The sequence below is a fragment of the Rhodamnia argentea genome, chromosome 2 (assembly GCF_020921035.1).
Source record: "Rhodamnia argentea isolate NSW1041297 chromosome 2, ASM2092103v1, whole genome shotgun sequence".
Taxonomy (NCBI): Eukaryota; Viridiplantae; Streptophyta; class Magnoliopsida; order Myrtales; family Myrtaceae; genus Rhodamnia; species Rhodamnia argentea.
Genome location: NC_063151.1, coordinates 24,103,363 through 24,122,573, shown reverse-complemented (window position 1 = coordinate 24,122,573; position 19,211 = coordinate 24,103,363). Strand labels below are relative to the sequence as shown.

At 42.3% G+C, this 19,211-nt stretch overlaps 1 protein-coding gene across 2 annotated transcripts in view; it reads right to left on the bottom strand.

Annotated features, from left to right (window-relative positions):
- Nucleotides 1-968: 968 nt before the first annotated feature.
- Nucleotides 969-19,211, bottom strand: part of LOC115728401 (beta-amyrin synthase) — a 33,439-nt gene continuing 15,196 nt past the window's right edge. The window contains exons 2-17 of one of the 2 annotated variants that reach the window (XM_048275072.1): nucleotides 6,140-6,332; nucleotides 4,926-5,201; nucleotides 4,617-4,814; nucleotides 4,399-4,483; nucleotides 3,939-4,105; nucleotides 3,656-3,844; nucleotides 3,435-3,548; nucleotides 3,160-3,279; nucleotides 2,931-3,053; nucleotides 2,737-2,835; nucleotides 2,477-2,533; nucleotides 2,170-2,360; nucleotides 1,911-2,088; nucleotides 1,717-1,797; nucleotides 1,543-1,626; nucleotides 969-1,262 (exon numbers count right to left, since the gene is read on the bottom strand). In XM_048275072.1, coding sequence (XP_048131029.1) covers nucleotides 1,140-1,262; nucleotides 1,543-1,626; nucleotides 1,717-1,797; nucleotides 1,911-2,088; nucleotides 2,170-2,360; nucleotides 2,477-2,533; nucleotides 2,737-2,835; nucleotides 2,931-3,053; nucleotides 3,160-3,279; nucleotides 3,435-3,548; nucleotides 3,656-3,844; nucleotides 3,939-4,105; nucleotides 4,399-4,483; nucleotides 4,617-4,814; nucleotides 4,926-5,201; nucleotides 6,140-6,332 — 2,278 coding nt within the window. In that variant the 3' untranslated portion in view covers nucleotides 969-1,139. Of the gene's footprint in view, nucleotides 1,263-1,542; nucleotides 1,627-1,716; nucleotides 1,798-1,910; nucleotides 2,089-2,169; nucleotides 2,361-2,476; nucleotides 2,534-2,736; nucleotides 2,836-2,930; nucleotides 3,054-3,159; nucleotides 3,280-3,434; nucleotides 3,549-3,655; nucleotides 3,845-3,938; nucleotides 4,106-4,398; nucleotides 4,484-4,616; nucleotides 4,815-4,925; nucleotides 5,202-6,139; nucleotides 6,366-19,211 lie in introns of those variants that run through there. The other variant, XM_030658735.2, reaches the window with a different exon arrangement.

The following is a 19,211-nucleotide window of genomic DNA, read 5'->3' as shown; positions in this document are numbered from 1 at the left end:
CTTTTGGCTTTTGACTTCAATCTTTCAATTTTTAGTTCTAAGATTGAAATGTAGCTATTGGCGGGTTTGTAATGTACTTAATCGGGAAAGAGTCCTACATTAGAAAATGCAAAGGAGCTTATCGTTTAAATGTGAGAGGATTGTCGGTTAAGATGTGTCGTCGTAATGAACCGTAAAATCTTCATAAAAGACAAGTTGTACGGTGCGCCTATATTTTAACCACTCATTTCACGTGGGCTAAGCTCTTCAAAGGAGTATTTGATTAACCGTGGTATGTAGTAACAATGCGCACTTTGGTCCATTCCAGCTTCATTCGTCATCTTACAAACCCGCCAAGAGCTGCACCTTGTCCGAGTGCTCTTGCCCTGGCTATCACTCTTTTGCCACTCGTCCAGATTTAGTATGGACCTAGTTTGTGCTCAAACCACACTTCTATTGGAGATCACTATTTATGATGACCGGGTCTATTACATGTGAGCCAAGCCTCCAAAAGGAATACTTAGATTAATCATGCGGGGTGATGACCATCTAGGATTATGCATTAGTTATGACAGGTTTGACAGCCGAGATACCCGATTGACTCAAAATCGATGGTTGTCGACGGTCATTAATCGAGGCACCGAATTGATTCATTATGATAAGGAAAGTACGACATCGTCTATACATCGGGTGTTAGTAGATCTAAGAACAATCAGTCATAGAATCTTATACATATCAGAAGGGCTATACCTGCATATGATAAATGAAAACTCCCTTACCTCGTGTATCATCAAGAGGATGAGAAAAAACAGGGGGAAAAGACACAATTTTCACTCAACACCATAAGAAATGGAGGAGAACAAATATAAATACTCCAATGCGCCGCATAAGGTGTAAATGGAACGTGTGAAAACATTTACATTTATTTAAACAATAGTTCAGATTATATTACATTGGACTATGGTTATTGGATACACTGTTTGACCCAAAAAAAACTCTATGGATACATCGTCGTCATAGCTAGGATCCTCTGTTCTAGGACAGCAAGTCCTTCGGATCTATCGTACAAGAAAAACCAAATACATGAGTTTCGAACTCTGTTATGCCGATGAAAACTATGTTTTCTCAGTAGGCAAGCCGTGATGGTATGCCTTGTTTCTTCAAAGGGCTGTCGACGGTAAAGGAACCCGCCTACGATACTCTGCGAGTGCCCACAATGGGTATATGTTCCGGTAAGCGGCATAGTGTAACATGCAGTTCTTCATGAAAACCCCAGTGATTTCCTGCAACCCAAAGTTATTGACTATTAAGAATAATGGCAGGCATAGTTCATGCTTCGATCATGTTGTTTCGTTGTAAGGCAACTCCTACAGATAATGTTTTGAGTGACTAAACAAACTGTGTGCAAGATAATATGCGTGGACTAACATCATCTCTGCGTTCTCCTAGTTGTACGGATTATATTGCACAGGAAATTCTTTCCGTGGATCTTGGTGGTGCGCACTCTTATCATTTCCGAAACATCAACGCTTAGATGAGATCAAGTTATAGAAAGGTACAAACCTGTTGGGGATAATCGCCGTCTTCCATTTGTGAATTGATTAGTAGCTTTGCGGCACAGTGCAGGGGAGTCGGATCCCTCTCCGCCTGATAGTAGATGGAAATACCAAAGTCAGAAACGTCATTTGAATATTGATCGATGCGACTGAGACCCAAACAACAAAATCATCCACTGACCTGCCCTGCGTGAATCAGACCCAGCATAGCCCAACCGGTGTGTACCAGATTCGATCTGTTTCCTTCGAGCGGTACGTATTCCTACATCGACCGATTTGAACATTAGAGAATTCAAGATTTGCATGTTGCCAGAAAAGCGTGCAACGAATACAGCTGAAGCCAAACATGATGTAGAAGGTCCCACTAGAAATTACCTTCTTCGGGCAAGAAAGATAGCTCTCTCCCCACCCGCCATCCTGCAACTGCGTTCGTAGAAGAAAAGCAACTCCTTTGCGCATGGCTGCACAATTGCTATACGTCTTGCCAGCAGCTGCTAGTCCTCCAAGGGCAAACCATGAGCCGTATGTAAAACAGACTCCCCAGTTCCCATACCTGCAACAATTGCTTAATTAGTCAGTTGTTTCCTTAATTTATCCAAAATATCCATAAATGCCTAATGGAAAAGGAACATACCACGAGCCATCAGGATTTTGTATGTTCTCCAGAAACCGTACGGCATTTGGTATGAAACTCTCAATCTCCTTCTTCCTGTGCCCGGGATACAAATTCCTGAACATAACTAACGCACTTATGGCTGACGATGTGCATTCAACATATTCATGCTCGACGACAATGTCAGCAAAGAACTCTGTCGGATTTAGGAGCTGCAAGTGACAAATGATGAAAATAATATCCTCATTTAGCAATTTATTAACAAAGAAACATGTCATTGTCTGTCAGGACTAATCAAGGAATTCCTACAAATTTATTAAACACTTACTTCTAGCCATTCCTGGGCTCCTGCGGGTTCCCATGCAGCCAATCCGCCATTTTTACTCTGGAAAAATTGACGTTCGTGGTTGATGTGATGATAGTATAATTTATAATCACACATGGGAATCTCATAAAAGTTACGAAACTCAAAGGAAGACCTGGTGAGCAACATGCTTTTGGGATGCATGGAGCAGACAAAGTTTGGCCAATCTAGATCAAACATTTTCTCAAGTCTTGCTCGGAAAAGAAAGACAATGGTGTACTCACCTGAAGAGAAAGTATGACATTGACAGCATCGTACAATCTCTCTGGCTCCATCTTCTCGCCAACAATTTCAGGTGGCATCGTTGAGAAAAGCAAGCAACACTGAATAAATAGGAAAAGAGATTCGGTGAGAAGCAGAGCAATTTAGGATTGGATTGAACCTGCGGATGCAGTGTAGGTGTTCATAGCAGTATTACCTTCAGGCCTTCTGCGGTGCAATCAGAGACTTGCCAGCCATGATCTTGATCCGAAAATGTCCAAGATCCTTTAGAAATATGACGGTGCATGCTTTTGAAGTCACCAGAAGGATTGTCCCTGACCTGGAATGTTGTTGACATATCGATGCAGTTCAGCTTATGTTAGGAAACAAGAAAACTAGGAAAAACTTTGGAGGCAAGCAGATGCTTGCAAGAATCAAATTCAAACCTGAGATTTTTTAATGAAGTCGTGTCCTCTAGCTAATACTGGTGCTATCTCCTCATTCATATTACTGGCAAGCAAAGCTTGGATGGCGAAGCCCGTATCCCACTCTTGGCTTCCAAAACTCTGCATATGAATTAGCCAAACACCATACTAAGCTTTCCTCTAGATGGTCTCACTTTACTAAATCAATCTTCTCATCTTTCAAACATGGAGCATAAGTATTTCTCAGTTCAAGTGTAAGCCCGATTCTGTTACGGTTCAGTGACACTATTACTAACCTGCATCTTCATTCCGTCTTCAGCCACCCAAAGGTAATCCGGTATCCTAGCAAGATGCTTCTTGAAATAGTCACCATCTGGGTCTTCTACCCAGCAAGCAAGCATGCATAACACCTGTCCAAGTCCAAAGCAAAATATATTCTAATTGATGTTTCCCATGATCTGCAAATTTTGCGATTTTATGTGTCTCTCTCCACTGTTTAAATGTATGTATTCATTACCTTTTCTACACATCCAATTGTGATATATCGACTGTTCTCGTCTTCGTAGTGAATGTGCTTCATCGTCACCTGAAGAGCCTTTTCTCTTAGTTTATTGAACGGCCAACGGTTGAGAAAAGGCTCAGTGAATATGTACAGGCTGTCCCACATCAGATCCTGTACTAATGGATGGGGATAGTAGAGATCCTCCTGCAACAACAATTGGAATCATTTTGTCAAAAATTTGCTGACCGCATACTATCTGATCCTGGATCAATATTTTGGACCAGCTAGTGATACTTGCCTTGGCACAATGATGGCGGACTTTTCTCCAGCAAATGGTGTCGTAGGGTTGAGTATGAAGTTCTTCTCTCAACTGTTGAACCAGAGGGGTGATCGGGCCGACGAATCTTTTCCCGTACAAGTACGACATAGGCATGTAAACCATCCGACAGTAGCACCACATTTTAGCTACATCAATCGAAATTGGACAATTCAGACAACATATCCATGAAACTAAGGAGAAATGCGATTACACAAAACAGAAGTTGAAACTTTCTATCTTCCAAGGGGAATTCTTGAAGGGTGGCCGACTTCAATAAAAAGCCAATGCTGTATTCTTGTTGGTGGAGCAAAAGTGTCACATGGTTCCAATTTGAAAATTAGTCCAACAAATTTGTCTTAACACCACTGTACAATTAAATGTACAGGAATACTATAGAATACCATAAAGGAAAAGATCAAGAAAATCTGGGAAAACAAACCTGGATACATGGGGAGGAATGAAGGCAAGATCCAGAACTCAGGGGGCATTGGGTTGCTTCCAGACCAATCGAAAATTCCGAGAATCTACAGAGCAGGCATGACAAGACAACAAACAAGCACAAGCACAATGTCAAATATATGATTCACTCAAACACATGCACAGAACAATCCTGAGAACAATTTTTCGACGATCAGTGAAGGAAGAGCGGGAGATTACCGAGAGCCAAGTCTTGCCCCAGGAGGGTATGTAGGTGACCCCGCCGCGGTCAAGAATCCACTTCCTGGCCCGAGTACAAGCATTGTCCAGGCCACCATCGGGCCCTTCCCCGAGAATGCGCATGCATATGTAGCTCAGGGCGGTGCAGAACATGGTGCTGTGACCTTCAATGTGCAAGCCCCAACCACCATCTTCATTCTGCAACAAAATGAGCGCCAGACATAAACAGAGTTTCAAGTCAGAAGTCTTTCAAAGCTCCTCTGCTATTTTCTCTATCCGGTTGTCTTTCTTTTCGCGAGGAAAGCGTACCTGGTGGTTGTAGATGTAGCGGAGAATTTCTTTGCGGTGCTCAGCGGGGAAGACGGCATCGAGGTGGCCGGTGATGTAGACACACATGACCAGGGGAGGTAGGAAGAAGAGAGGGCCGGCGTTCTCGGCGGGCCAGTGGCCGTCGCTGGCCTGCAGGGCGGAGAAGAAGCGGACGGCCCGCCTCAGTGCGGTGGTCGCCTTGTCGTTGGTGATCTCCTCGCCATCCTCCACCCTCACCGGCGGGATCGTCTGCTCGAACTGCTTCTCCCTCAGGAACTGCCCAGAAATCATGCACCGTGCGTCAGCTCAAGCTTGGGCCATCACTTCGTATTACCCCACATGACAAGCTTTAAACCATACGACAAGCAACAACAGTAACGTTGTACTAAACAAATGTGCGCGTGGGGCGAAGTTCCAATTGGTGTTTGAGAGTAGAGCGTTTTTATCATTCTCAAAACACAATTAGAATGTTGAATTATGACGGGGATTCAAACAACTCTCAGATTAGTTCACGTCTGATGTAACAATGCTTTAAAGTTATAAAAATGATACCAAGACGTGATTCCACCCCTCAGTGCTAGTAGTGGTCTCGAGCGTTATCGGGCTAGTAATCTACAGAGTTCAAGTCCCGAGATCGAGGCGATCTCTTCGCTCGATCTCCGATGAGGCTGCCGTGCCGAGCTCCTTTTTCACATTTTGGTGGGCGCGGGGGGTTTTGAAGCTAGAGCAAAATTTTCCAAATTGGAAAGAAGAGGAAACGACATAGCCAGGAAGAGAGGCCAAGGTTGGGTTGGATTTTTTTGACCCGAGATGTCTGGTTGCTACTTCGTCTCTCCTCGCTGACCTCCCCCGACCCAAACGGTCAAATCTGTCCTTTTCCAATCCGAACTCGTCTCCTTCACACCCACAATTCAACCCCACGAGAACAACGTCAGGCTATCTACGTGGCCGAAACTTAGATGCCCAATTAGCTAGCATGGTTGAAAACTGATTCTACGTATCCGGGTCGGGTCCGACACGTGCGTAGAGGTGCATCAGTGCATGTACGGCTCCTCTTCGTTTGCCTGGAGCTCAATGCCGTCCTCAATTCTGAAGTCGACATAAAAAAAGAAAAAAATGAAGAAGACGATTCCTCCCCAACACACACAGAGAAACAGGACAGTGGAGTAGTGTTGTTGGTTGTGTGGTTCAGGTGCGTGGGATGTGTTATGTACCTGCATGCGCCAGAGGAGGTCGCCGCAGGGCTTCACTTGGTGGCGGTGGTCGTAGAAGTGCCGGCGAGCGGCCTCGACCTCTGCCCGCTCCTCGGGGGTGCCGGCCTCGGGATCGAACTCCCAAATCTGCCTGCCCACGTAGTTGTTGGTGCTGTACAAATAGGGACCGTCTTCACCTTCTGCTATCTTCAGCCTCCACATTCTGTATCCGGGTTACTTGGCAAGCCGTCCTTCCTGGTGATCACGCAAACAAAGAAAAAAAAAAAAAAGAAAAACAGAAGATAATGAGTTGCTGTCAAACAAAATCTCCTCAGTGAGCTTGTTCATTACATATTCACGAACTGTGTCCGTTTTTCCCAAGACTATATCGAACATCCGCATGCATTACGATATCGAAGCTCATTGCTCCGTGATCTTAGTCCAGCATAGCGGCGAGAGCATGAACCATTTGCACGGAGAGACTTCTACCTCTTCTTCTGCTTGCGAGAGATTTGAGGGAGCAAATGAGAAAAGAATCGAGCTTTCCTCTCTGCACGCCCGTGTTCTTGATGAGAAAAGAATCGAGCTTTCCTTTCCTCTCAGCAAAGCGCTTGGTCGTGTTCTTGTGGAGAAGGAAGAGGACCTCTATCTATTTATACACGCCCTTCTTGGGTGGCTGGCTTCTTCCTTTTTCCTTCTCTCAATTAATACAACAATGCTAGCAGGTTCCCCCCCCGCGGCCGGCCGGCCGGCCACACACACATTAAAATTAAGTAACGTTGGATTTACTATTCGTACGAAATTGAGTGGCATGTCGAATATACGCACCTATGGGAAGCATGGTCGGAGGAAAAACGAGAGAATTATCCAAAAAGTTTCTAAATTTATCATCACTGTGTTAATTCAGTCATAAATTTTGTTTATGCCAATTAAGTTCTAAATCTATTGCGTTTGTGCCAATTCAGTCCATCCGCCTAATTTTCATCGGAAATCGCCGACGTGGCGCGATCGGCGCCGACGTGGACAATTTCGATAATATTTTCTCGCGTTTTTTGCTTTATTTATGTTTTTTTTTTCCTTTTCTCTCGTTCTTTTTTTTTTCCCCTTCTTTCTCTAACAGTCGCTAAGCCCAACGACCGGCCGGAGGCGAGGGTCAGCAAGGTTGAGCTCACCCACCTTTGGCAAAGCTCGCCTTGCTAGCCAATAGCAAATAGCTCGCGGGCGAGGTTGACCTCGCCGATCTTCACCTCTGGCGGGTTGTCGAGTCCGACAACCGGCTGGAGGAAGAAGGAAGAAGAAGAGAAGGAAAAGAACAAAAAGGAACGGGAAAATAAAAACTAGAAAAATTTCAAAATTCTTTATAGTATTATTAAAAATTATTCGCGTCAACACCGGTGGTGCCACGTCAGCGATTTCCGATCAAAATTGGGTGGATGGACTGAATTGTCACAAATGCAAAAAGTTATGACTCGGTTAGCAAAAAAAAAAATGATTTAGGATTGGATTGACACGGTTGTAATCAGTTTAAGACTTTTTTTGGTAGTTTTCCCAAGGAAAAATATAGCCCTCCTACAAAGTTAACGGGCCAGATAATGCGCGGCGGACATGGGCCAGTACGACCCCGTCCGATCACTATCCATATCGACACCGTACAATTGACGAACAAGACATGTGTACATAGACATAGTCATATGCCGGATTACAGACGGGCAATTTGAATAGACATGCCGGTCGTATAAAGCTTCCCTTGTCGTGCCAATTTTCTGAAAAATCAGTCTCGATACGCCTGTGGCATAATTGCAGTTCTCACGTTCATATTGGGGGTTGGACTCCAATAATAATGTCTACTTGAATTGCCAACATAAGCCTAACACACTTTCGATTATGCTCATTTGGGATGCCTCTCACACCTTGATACGTTGAATGATGAATTGGGTGGAAGATAATTAAACCGTCGGCGTTTAAATGTGTGGGAAAGAAGCTAACTTCTATTGTCATCTTGTCACGTACCAGAAAAATTTGGGCGGTCCCTCGAAAACGATTTTTTTCCTTTTTTTGACGTGTTGAACACATCGATAATCTTAGGCACTTAATATTTGATTAGCCCTAGAAGAGTTCGATTCGTGATTCCTTCGCACCGCGACATGTCGAGCTCCTTACTTCCCAAACCGACGCGTGCTGCCAATGCTATGGATCATGCGTGATCGTTTGAAAGACTAGCACCGCGCACGGCGCCTCGATGAAAACCTCGACGCACGTCACTTAGGACACATAGATTTACACGGGCTAATCTTGACGTGCTCAGCATTGATCTGCACATAAATAACGTAGGAATGGGTCGTAAGCCGAGCGATCCTTCGGATGAGAAATTGTTTTGTATGAACAAATCAGCAACCCGGAAAGTGCTCACGGAATTCTGCTTCCTAAATGGATGGCAAAATAAACAAAGCCGGCTTTACAAAGGAAACAACAAAAAAGAAATTGGAGAAGGTCGACATTCTGAAAAAAAAAGTATTTCTATTGAAATCAAGGAACGACGCTTGAGCAAGGACAAGATAGAAAGCCCAGAATTCATATAGCTCCAAGCGGGAATATTAGGGAAACTTACCCCAAAAAAAAAATCTTAAACCTATTACACTTGTACTAATCCAGTGCTAAGTATTTTAATGATTTGTTAATGTAGTCTATGTCGCCAACTTTAGCCAAAAATTGTTGATATTGATACCAGCTCTCCTACAGGTCACGAACGACGCCGACGTAAATAATTTTCACAATTTTTTTTTTAATTTCTTTCCTCCTTTTGTTTTTCCCCGTCCTTTTAGCCAATGGCTAGCCAGCCATCGACCACAAACAATGGCCAACAAGGGTGGCCCTCGAGCTCGCCTAGGTGAGACCTGGCAAGGTTGACCTGGCAAGATTTGGCAAGGGGGACCATTGTGGGCGCTCGCCCTCATCGCTAGCCACAAGTGATGGCCGGCGTTCACCACCGGCAAGAAAGAAAAAAGGAAAAAAATAGAAAAAAAATAGAAAATTTAGCAAAATTTTTCCATGTCAACGTCAGCCGTGTCACGTCGAATAGCTGATGTTCATGTCACCAATTTTCGGCCAAAATTGACCAGACAGATTACATTGATAAATTGTAAAAAAGGTTTAAGCTAAATTAGCCAAATTAAAAAATTAACGACTAAATTTGCACGAATATAACAGGTTTAGAACTTTCTTGATAATTTCATCTGGAATATGACCTAGGGTTGCAACGTATTGATATAGGTATAGTCCCGAGGGATCCATAGGGCTAATCCCTTGCATTATCACAAATAGCCATCATCTCTCTCCTTTACTTCTCTTAAAGAAAAGCGCTAAGGTCCTAGCTCGCCAAACACTCTAGCATACCATACCGCTTTAAAGGGCGCGATATACACTTTTGATTCCCGTATCTTTAGGAATGATCAATTTTAACCGGCATACACCGTCATTCTCTCAAAAGTACGTGACCCAAATTTCAGCGTCATTTCAATAACAAATGAAAAAATGATTCTAGGATTGGTTTATACGAATTATATTATGAATGAGAGAGGACCATTCAATACAAGATTTCGTAAAAATCCTGCATCTAATAATTGAATTTTATTGCTATTTCCTAATTAGATTCTCACATTTAATAATGAAATATTGCTAAACGAATCAAAACTAAGCATCAAAAAGATTGTCTAAAAGTCCTAAACCTATTACACTTTTGTCAATTGAAACAGTCCTAAATCTTGTAGTTTTCCCAATTAAGCCCTAAATATTTTCGCGTTTTGTCGATTGAATCCATCCGGCCAATTATGGCCATAAATTACCGACGTAGATGCCGGTCGTCCTACGTGACACGGTCACCGCTGAAACGGACAAATTTTAATGATGTTTTATTATTATTTTTTTGAATTTTTATGCATTTTTATTTTTTCACTTTATTAATTTTTCCTTCATTACTTTTTTTCTTTTTTTCTTTTCATTTTTTTTCCTTTTTCCCTCTGCCAGGCCTCATTGATGCCCGACGGAGGGAAAAATGGAAAAAGAATAATACAAAAAAATAGGAAAAAACCAAAAATCAAAATCATGTTAAAATAAATTTAAAATTGTCCACGTCGGTGGTGGTCGTGCCACGTAGAAAGGCTAGCATTCATATTAGTGATTTTCCAACCAAAATTGAAAGGATGGACTCAATTGACAAACCGCTTTAGAGGGCGGAATATCCCCCGCTTCGGGCGACTCCTTTGATTGCTTCCAAATTTCTCCGAGTTCGACGGGGGCCATCCGGTGAGATGCGGTCATGAAGTTGGATGTGACCAATAAAGGCATATATCTATCTATGGGGGCTAATCGGTAGTTCGAGTCAATAAGAGTTAGATGCCCTATCGCTGCATGTGCCACCTGTTAGTGTGTGAAGCCAAAATATTTCATTAAGGGCTTTTTTTTGTCTTTTGTCCTTTTGTGCTCCTAGGTTAAAAGCCGCCATAAGAGGAAGAGAGAGAGAGAGAGAGAGAGAGAGAGAGAGAAAAGCGCAAAGTAGCGAATAGAGAGAAAAAGGAAAAGAGAGGTTGTGACGGCATTCTTGAGTGTTCTCAATTTCTTTTTTACCCCGATCTTGTGAGAAGATCATCGGTTGTGTTCCTACTTTTCTTGAAAACTAGTGGATTCACAGCAGTGTCTCTCTAAGAGACATAGCCCAAGTTTGGGTGAACTTCGATAACAAATTCTCTAGTGTATTCTTCTGATTCTGTTCTTTTATGATTATATTATGCTAGCGTGGATTGTTTGCTTGGATTTTTATTCTGGAATTGGTGTGCGATTCCTAACAACTAGTGTTAAAGCCGATGGTTGGTGTCCCATGCGATTATTGAGCGGACCCGAAGGTATACTTCATGGTTATGGGGTTGGGCTATTCAACTTGAAATAAGTTGATGCGGAAGGGTACCTGAATTAAAGAGGAGCGGATTGGACTTAACAATGAGCTCACACATGAGGGAAGATTGTTAGGATGCACGTGTGAGTGAGTTGTATTAAAGAAATCCCATATCGGAGAATCAAAGTAGTGTAGAGCAGTTAATATACCCATGTTGGCCCATAATTTATTAGCTTAAGCTTTTGAGTAAATATGGGTTTGACCGGCTATGTTAACGGGCTCGAACTTCGGCTCCCTCTTGGTGACCTTTCCAGGCAAAGGTATCGGGCTTCTATTGCGCGCTCCCATCAATCGGTATTAGAGCCGGGTTGGCTAATCGAAAACATCGAGAGTTTTTCAGTGACGTTAGATTGAAAGCAAATAGTATGGCAGAAGATAAAATCAAAATTGACAAGTTTGATGGGCAAGACTTCGGATGGTGGAAACTCCAAATAGAGGACTATCTTTATCAGAAAGATCTATATGCACCACTTGAGGGTTGGAAACCCGAACTCCCGAAAGTGGGTCCGATAGTAGAATCAGGATGGAAAATTCTTGATCGAAAGACGTTAGGTACGATTCGTCTAGGGCCGACGAAAAAGACAGGGTGTCACATCGCGAAAGCGAAGATCGCAAAGAAGCCATGGATATTCTAATGAATATCTATGAGAAATCGTCCACATCAAATCAGATATTTTTGCTAAAGAAGTTGGTTAATATGAAATTATCCGATAGATGTTCTATTGCAGAGCATATTAACAGTTTCACGCAGGTTACGGGTCGGTTAGAATCTGCAAGCATAAATTTGGATATGAAGCTACAAGCTTTGTTGTTTTTATGTTCCCTTCCGGAAAGTCACAATACCGCGGTGCAGGGAATTTCGAGCACCATGAAGGATGACTTGACTCTGGATGATGTTGTGAGTAGTATCATGGATGAAGAGATACAAAGGAAAGTCTCGGGTGGAGATACGTTTTCGGCATCTGCATCTTCAACGGCACTAGCAATAGAGAACTGTGGGAGAAGTAAGAGCAAAGGAAAATTCAGCGGGCGTGGCGGGTCACAATCCAGGGGGAAAAAAGAGGTTGCAAAAGACGAGTGCTGGTTTTGTTACCGGATAGAACATCGTAGATTTCAGTGTAAAGCCTATAAAAAGAAGCAACAAGAAGAGAATCAAGGAGCTAATGTGGTAAACGATGAACCTTTGCTAGAGAATATGTGTTTATCTGCATGGTTTGACTTAACAACATATAAGTGGTTTCTTGACTCGGGTACTTCTTTTCACCGCACCTCGCAAAAAGATATATTTGCTGATTATGCCAAGGGAGATTTTGGACAAGTGATTGTGGGAAACGGCTACATGTGACCAATTGTAGGAAAAAGAACTGTGATTGTGAATATATCAAGTGGAAAACGTCTAATTTTGCGTGAAACCAAACATATTCCCGAGTTGAAGAAAAATATGACTTCAACTAGTAAACTTGACCAAGAAGGCATGGTAATAACTTTTGGATGCGGAGGGTGGAAAATATCCTCAAGGGTAAGAGTAGTAGCAAAAGGAAAGCGTACATGTACACTTTACCTTCTCCAGGGAGACAATATCGTAGACATGGTTGCAACTACAGTGGCTACGGGTAATTTGTCTATTCTTTGGCATTGTCGTTTGGGACATCTTGTTGAAAAGGGTGTAAAGCAGTTACACTCAAGAAAATTGCTTCCAAGTTTGCAAAAAATTGAGTTAGATTTTTGTGCAAGTTGCATTTATGGAAAACAAAAGGCTGATAGTTTTCAATTAAATGGGTGACAGAATAAATGCCAAAAGATAGAGTTGATCCATATTGATGTGTGGGGATCAGCTCAAGAACTCTCTTATAGTGGTAAGAGGTATTTTATCACTTTCATTGATGATACGACAAAAAAGACTTGGGTCTATATTCTTAGAGAAAAATCAATAGTATTCGGGGTTTTCAAAATAAGGGAGACCATGGTAGAAAAAGAAACAAATTATCAGATTAAAGCTCTGAAGTCCGATAATTGAGGTGAATACACGAGTAATGAATTTGCAGAATATTTGAGACGAGAAGGCATACATGTATTGAAGATTGTTCCTAGAACTCCTCAAGAGAACAAGATAGCTAAGAGGATGAACAAGACTATTTTGAAGCGTGCAAGATGCATGAGACTACATGCGGGTCTCCCATTACACTTATGGGCTGCTACGGTTGATGTAGTTGTATATTTGATTAACATGAGTCCATCTAGTGCAATGGTTGGAGGAATACCGCAAGAGCAGTGGTCAGGTAAAAAGGTTAACTATTCACATCTAAAAGTTTTTTATTGTATTGCATATGCTTTGATTGACAAAGAGGATAGGAAGAAGCTTGATGCTAACTTCCAAAAGTGCGTCTTTATTGGATATGGCGGCGATGAATATGGATATAGGCTTTGGGATTATGAAAATAACAGTCATTCGCAGTTGGAATGTGGTGTTTTATGAAGAAAAGATGTACAAAGATCTTCGGACAGAGCATGAGACCGCAGTAGAACCAAAATATGTTGCATTGGACACAATTCTGGTGTAGATGATGTAACGGCCTTGGGCCCCACGCGCTTCCGCTGCGCCACTCTGCAAGATATTGTCCGCTTCGGACACACAATCCTCACGGTTTTGTTCCTCCGAGCGTCGCCCATACAACGCCCGGAAAACGCGTCTTGCAAGTCTAAGGGCACCCAAGCCTTATAAAGGCTTCCCAAGACCTCCTCCTAGGCAATGTGGGACTAGAGGAGTTGTGACAAACTCCCCCCCTCAAAGGCACGGCGTCCTCGCTGTGCCCTCTAGCACCCGCGAGCGCCCGTTGCGGCCCCACATGCGGTCGGAGGTCGGCTCTGATACCAACCGTAACGGCCTTGGGCCCCACGCGCTTCCGCTGCGCCACTCTGCAAGATATTGTCCGCTTCGGACACACAGTCCTCACGGTTTTGTTCCTCCGAGCGTCGCCCATACAACACCCGGAAAACGCGTCTTGCAAGTCTAAGGGCACCCAAGCCTTATAAAGGCTTCCCAAGACCTCCTCCTAGGCAATGTGGGACTAGAGGAGTTGTAATGTGGGACTAGAGGAGTTGTGACAGATGATTCCAGCAGATCAAAGTGCGCGTAAAGAGGAGGTTCAAGATGAACATATTTTCAATGAGCGAGCGGTTCAAGAGGAATGCAGTGATCCGGAACAAACTAACGACCCTCAAGTATCTGTTTTGAGGAGATCTCCACGTGTGAGAAAGTCAAAGGTAACTTTTTATCCATCAACTAATACTGTTCTGAGCCATGTCTTATATACAGATTCGGGAGAGCCGGAGACTTATGATGAGACAAAGAAAGACATATCTCACATGCGGTGGGAGCGTGCTATGAAAGAGGAGATGAGCTCGTTACTTCAAAACAAAACTTGGGAGTTAACCGAGTTGCCCACTAGTAAAAAGTCTTTGTTAAACAAGTGGGTATATAGAATCAAAAGTGAAGCAGACGGTAATATCATATACAAGGCAAGACTTGTAGTAAAGGGCTTTTCTCAAAAAGAAGGGGTTGACTACTCCGAGATATTTTCACTAGTAGTGAAGATGACATCAATCAGAGTTTTGCTGAGTATAGTTGCAGTGGAGGATCTTTATCTCAAGCGCTTAGATGTAAAAATAGCATTTTTGCATGGTGATTTAGATGAAGAGTTATACATGGTGCAACCTAAAGGTTTTGTAGTCGAAGGTAAAGAGCACATGGTGTGTCGTTTGAAGAAAAGCTTGTATAGCTTGAAGCAAGCCCCGCGACAATGATACTTAAAATTTGATGGTTTTATGGAAGTAAAAGGATTTGTATATTGTGAGGCTGATCATTGTGTTTATTTTCGAAAGTATAGCGATGGCGATATTGTATATCTCTCTTTATATGTTGATGACATGCTAGTTGCTGGTTCTAGTATGAAGAGAATCAAAGAAGTAAAGAAGATGTTAGCATCGCAGATTGCTATGAAAGATTTGGGAGATGCCAAGAAGATTTTAGGCATGAAAATCTTCGGGAACAAGAAAAATAAGAAATTATAGTTGTCGCAGGAAGATTATGTGAACAAGGTGTTAAAGAGATTCGACATGGATAAGGCAAACCGGTTGCAACTCCTTTAGCGAGTCACTTCAAACTTTCCAAGGATATGTGTCCGAGTACTCAAACTTTGAAAGATGAAATGGCAGTAGTTTCATATGCATCAGCAGTGGGAAGTTTGATGTTTGCCATGGTAAACACGAGACCGGACATTATATAGGCAGTGGGAGTTGTGAGTCAATATTTGCAGAACTCGGGCAAAGAGCATTGGCATGCAAGAAAATGGATATTGAGATATCTAACAGGTACATCAAATTACTCTCTTTGTTATGGAGGTACATCTCTAGAATTACAAGGTTATGTGGATGTAGATCACTAGAGTAATCGAGATAGTCGTAGGAGTATCACTAGATATGTATTTTCAATTGCAGGTACAGCAGTGAGTTGGGTATCTCAACTACAAAAAATAGTGGCTCTATCGATGACAGAAGTAGAGTACGTGGCAATCACGGAAGCTTCTAAGGAAATCATGTGGTTACAAGACTACCTAGACATATCAAGAAACGCTATCACTTCATCGAGTCAGCATTGAAAGATAACGAGTTAAAGCTACAAAAGATTGATGGCTTAAAGAATCCAGCTGACATGTTTACCAAGGTAGTAGACAGAGAGAAGCATACTTTCTATACTACTACTATTGGCATTACTCCATGTTAATTGATGGGGAGTATCGCAGAGGCACAAGTTTCAGTTACTAGTTTTTGAAGAGGATGGATGCAAAGTTGTTTGGTGCATCATATGTATTTGTCTTCAAGTGGGAGATTGTTGGCATGTGAAGCCAAAATATTTCATTAAGGGCTTTTTTTGTCTTTTGTTCTTGTTTGCTCCTAGGTTAAAAGCTATACCTCTTATATTAGTGATGTAAAGATAGTAGTCATCATAAGAACAAAAAAAAAAAGAAAAAAGGAGAGAGAAGCGCAAAGTAGCGAATAGAGAGAAAAAGGAAAAGAGAGGCCGTGACGGCACTCTTGAGTGTTCTCGATTTCTTTTTTGCCCCGATCTTGTGAGAAGATCATTAATTGTATTCTTACTTTTCTCGAAGACTAGTAGATTCACAGAATGCCTCTGCGCAAAGACGTAACCCAAGTTTGGGTGAACTTCGATAACAAATTCTCTTATGTGTTCTTCTAGTTCTGTTATTTTATGACTATATTCTGCTAGCGTGAATTATTTGTTTGGATTATTATTCTAAAATTGATGTGCGATTCCTAACACCACCCTCGTGCAGCATGTGTTTCTCGCACAACCAGAACCAAGGTACCCGTCACCCCGATCAGCGCTCCAATGTTGACTTGACCTGACCAAGATCCGGCGCGTGGGCATTATGGAGCGGCAGACAAAAGGATCATGTGTATATGTATTTATAACCAATTTATTAATGAGTAAAACTTAGGCACAAAACGAGGATCATTCCAAGTCGCAAGATTTTATGAAAATGTCGTATCAGAATAATTGAATTATGTTGCTGACATTGATTACTGATCACTGTTGCTGCTGTGTAGCCTCCTTAGGGCTTACTCTTCGAAACGAGAGAGTGGCGCTCTTGATTTTCTCTTCCCTCCTCCAGCAACTGATCGTTGGCGCTCTTCCGGTAGTGACCATAGGGAGCGGTCCGTGGTTGAGAACTATGAGAATGAGCATTCCCATGGGTCTGAGATAATTGAAAACCCATGAAACTGTCGTGGAATCACGGATGCCCCCTAGCATCAGTTCATGTTCTTGGATCCGACTTCTCTAGCGATCCGACAGTAAAAACTTGAGTTTGATTTCTGCTTGCGATGCACATCTTGCCGCCTTTCGACCATGTTGCCTGGTTATCCGGGGTCAGCATGCATGAAACGAGTATGCTTCCGAGATTGTAAGAAGGGTTGAAATGCAAGGTATTGCTCAACAGAAGCAGTAAGTGAATCTTCACTAATATTCCCTATCTAATCATAAGAGAACCACCAAGTATTATACTAACTTAAAGACGGAACGTAAATCTGCCACAATATTCCCTAGCTAATTATAAGAGGTACATTTGGACCCAAAAAAAAAAATTATAAGAGGTACATTTGGACCCAAAAAAAAAAATTATAAGAGGTACACCAAAACATTTTGCCATGGAAAAGACAGAAAGTAGCATCTTCTCTATAAAGAGACACTCCAAGCATTGTTTGAAAGTGAATTAACGTGGTTCAAACCTCCACGTTAACTAATCTACAAAATTGATTAATTGAAGGTTTCGATTGACTAGGTGGCGCTAAGTGCCATGTGTCGGCATTGAACATTCATATGGATGTATGAACTCTTTTTTAAGAATTAATCATCGGAGACTTATTCAAATAATAATAATAATAATAATAATAAAGACCCTTTTGTTTCCTTTCTAAAATCCCCTGCATTGTTCTCATTTAACGCCGTTAAGATACTTCGTTAAAAGACGGGGTGAGAGGCAGGCAAAAGGCGAGAAGGTCAACAGAGGTGGGCGAGGAGGTGCCCGACTGGCGCTTGTGGTCCGACCGACGCCCTGATCCCATCCCACCTTCGCCGGCTTTGCCCGTGGTACTTTCGTTTGTGTGTTCCCATGGCCATGGGTATTAGTTGCCCAATGTGAACATGTTTGGTCAATTATTATTAGGTTATTGTCCTTTCCGGGATTGGTTTTTTCTTCTTCTTTGCTCGGTTCTAGCATTTTGCCTATAGGAACTCCCGCTTGATTCACGTGTGGATCATACTATGTACGTAGTTGTCTTTGTTGCTTGATCGGATGTGGATCAATCTGTACACTCGAAAATGCTCGAGCTATCAAGGTCAATCGCTCGAGATGATATTGGCTTCGGGTGCACGGATTGCTATTTCAGACAATTCCCTTTCATTACGTTCTTTTTTGCCATCAAAACCTCACTTGCCCATTAAAGAGGAGGGTTTTTTTTTTCTCTTTTTTTTTACGTTCTATGGAAGCACTTACTGTACAGAGCGTTAGATATAGGTTCCCTTATTTTCCTTCAAGAATCTAGTTTGACGACGGTAACAGATTCCCTTACTCTCCACAATTAGGGTCGGGGGGAAAGTACTACCCCTATTTAGAGAGCAAATTACGAATATAATCCTCAATCAGCAGTCGTTTCGACAACAAGAATGCGCGAAGGGCGATGAAAACAAGGTTCTCGATTTCGTTTTCGATGAAGTGGCAAACTGGAAATTGCCTTGCCGGTACGTGTAGTTCTTGTGATCTGCATGGAATGCAAAGAGGACACCGCAAAGTACGACTTCTTCAGCCGGGTCGTTTCTACTCTTGAAGTTTCACATAGTCATTGCACTCAAGTTTCACGAAGAAAACAATTGGTTGGAATTGGCAAATGCTGATGTGGAATTTCTTGGGACCAATTTTCCTGTGTATTGGGCTATCTATGCCGAAGCTTTGGGGAAAACAGTGACACGTTATATCATCTTAAATTTGAGTTTATTTCCCGGTCATTTTCGAGCAAATTTCCAACCCACCCACTTGAGTCTCGTCCCTGTATCAACAATGGAAAGGGATCGTAAGAGTCCTCCTTTTTCGGCTCTAAAGCTCAACTCCGCAAGCCTATTACATCAAACTAATCGCCGCGTTTTTGGATTGTGCGAAAGATTAAGGCAAATTTTTCAAATGGCGACATTTCTTGTATTGACAGTTAGAGGTAATTGACATTGTATGAAAGTGCCATTTCTTAATCTTCAAGTTAAGGAAGAGGTTTAAGCTTCGAAATAAAAATGCCATGCTAAAAATCGCAAATGAAGTGGATGTTTGATTTGACTTTTGGCTTCGATGTTTTGACTTCTGGGTTTAACAATAAGATGTGGTTGTTGGCGGGTTGGTAATGTATTTGCGTGTGAAAGAGTCTTGCATACGATAGCGAGGGCATTGTTGCCCTCTAGCTTCCCGCGATTCTTAGGTAAGAGGCGTGGATAGTCCAAAAGTCGTACATGTTACTTCACTTCATATCCTCGTAATTAAGTGTATAAACATTGTAAAATTATTCGACAACGTCAGGACG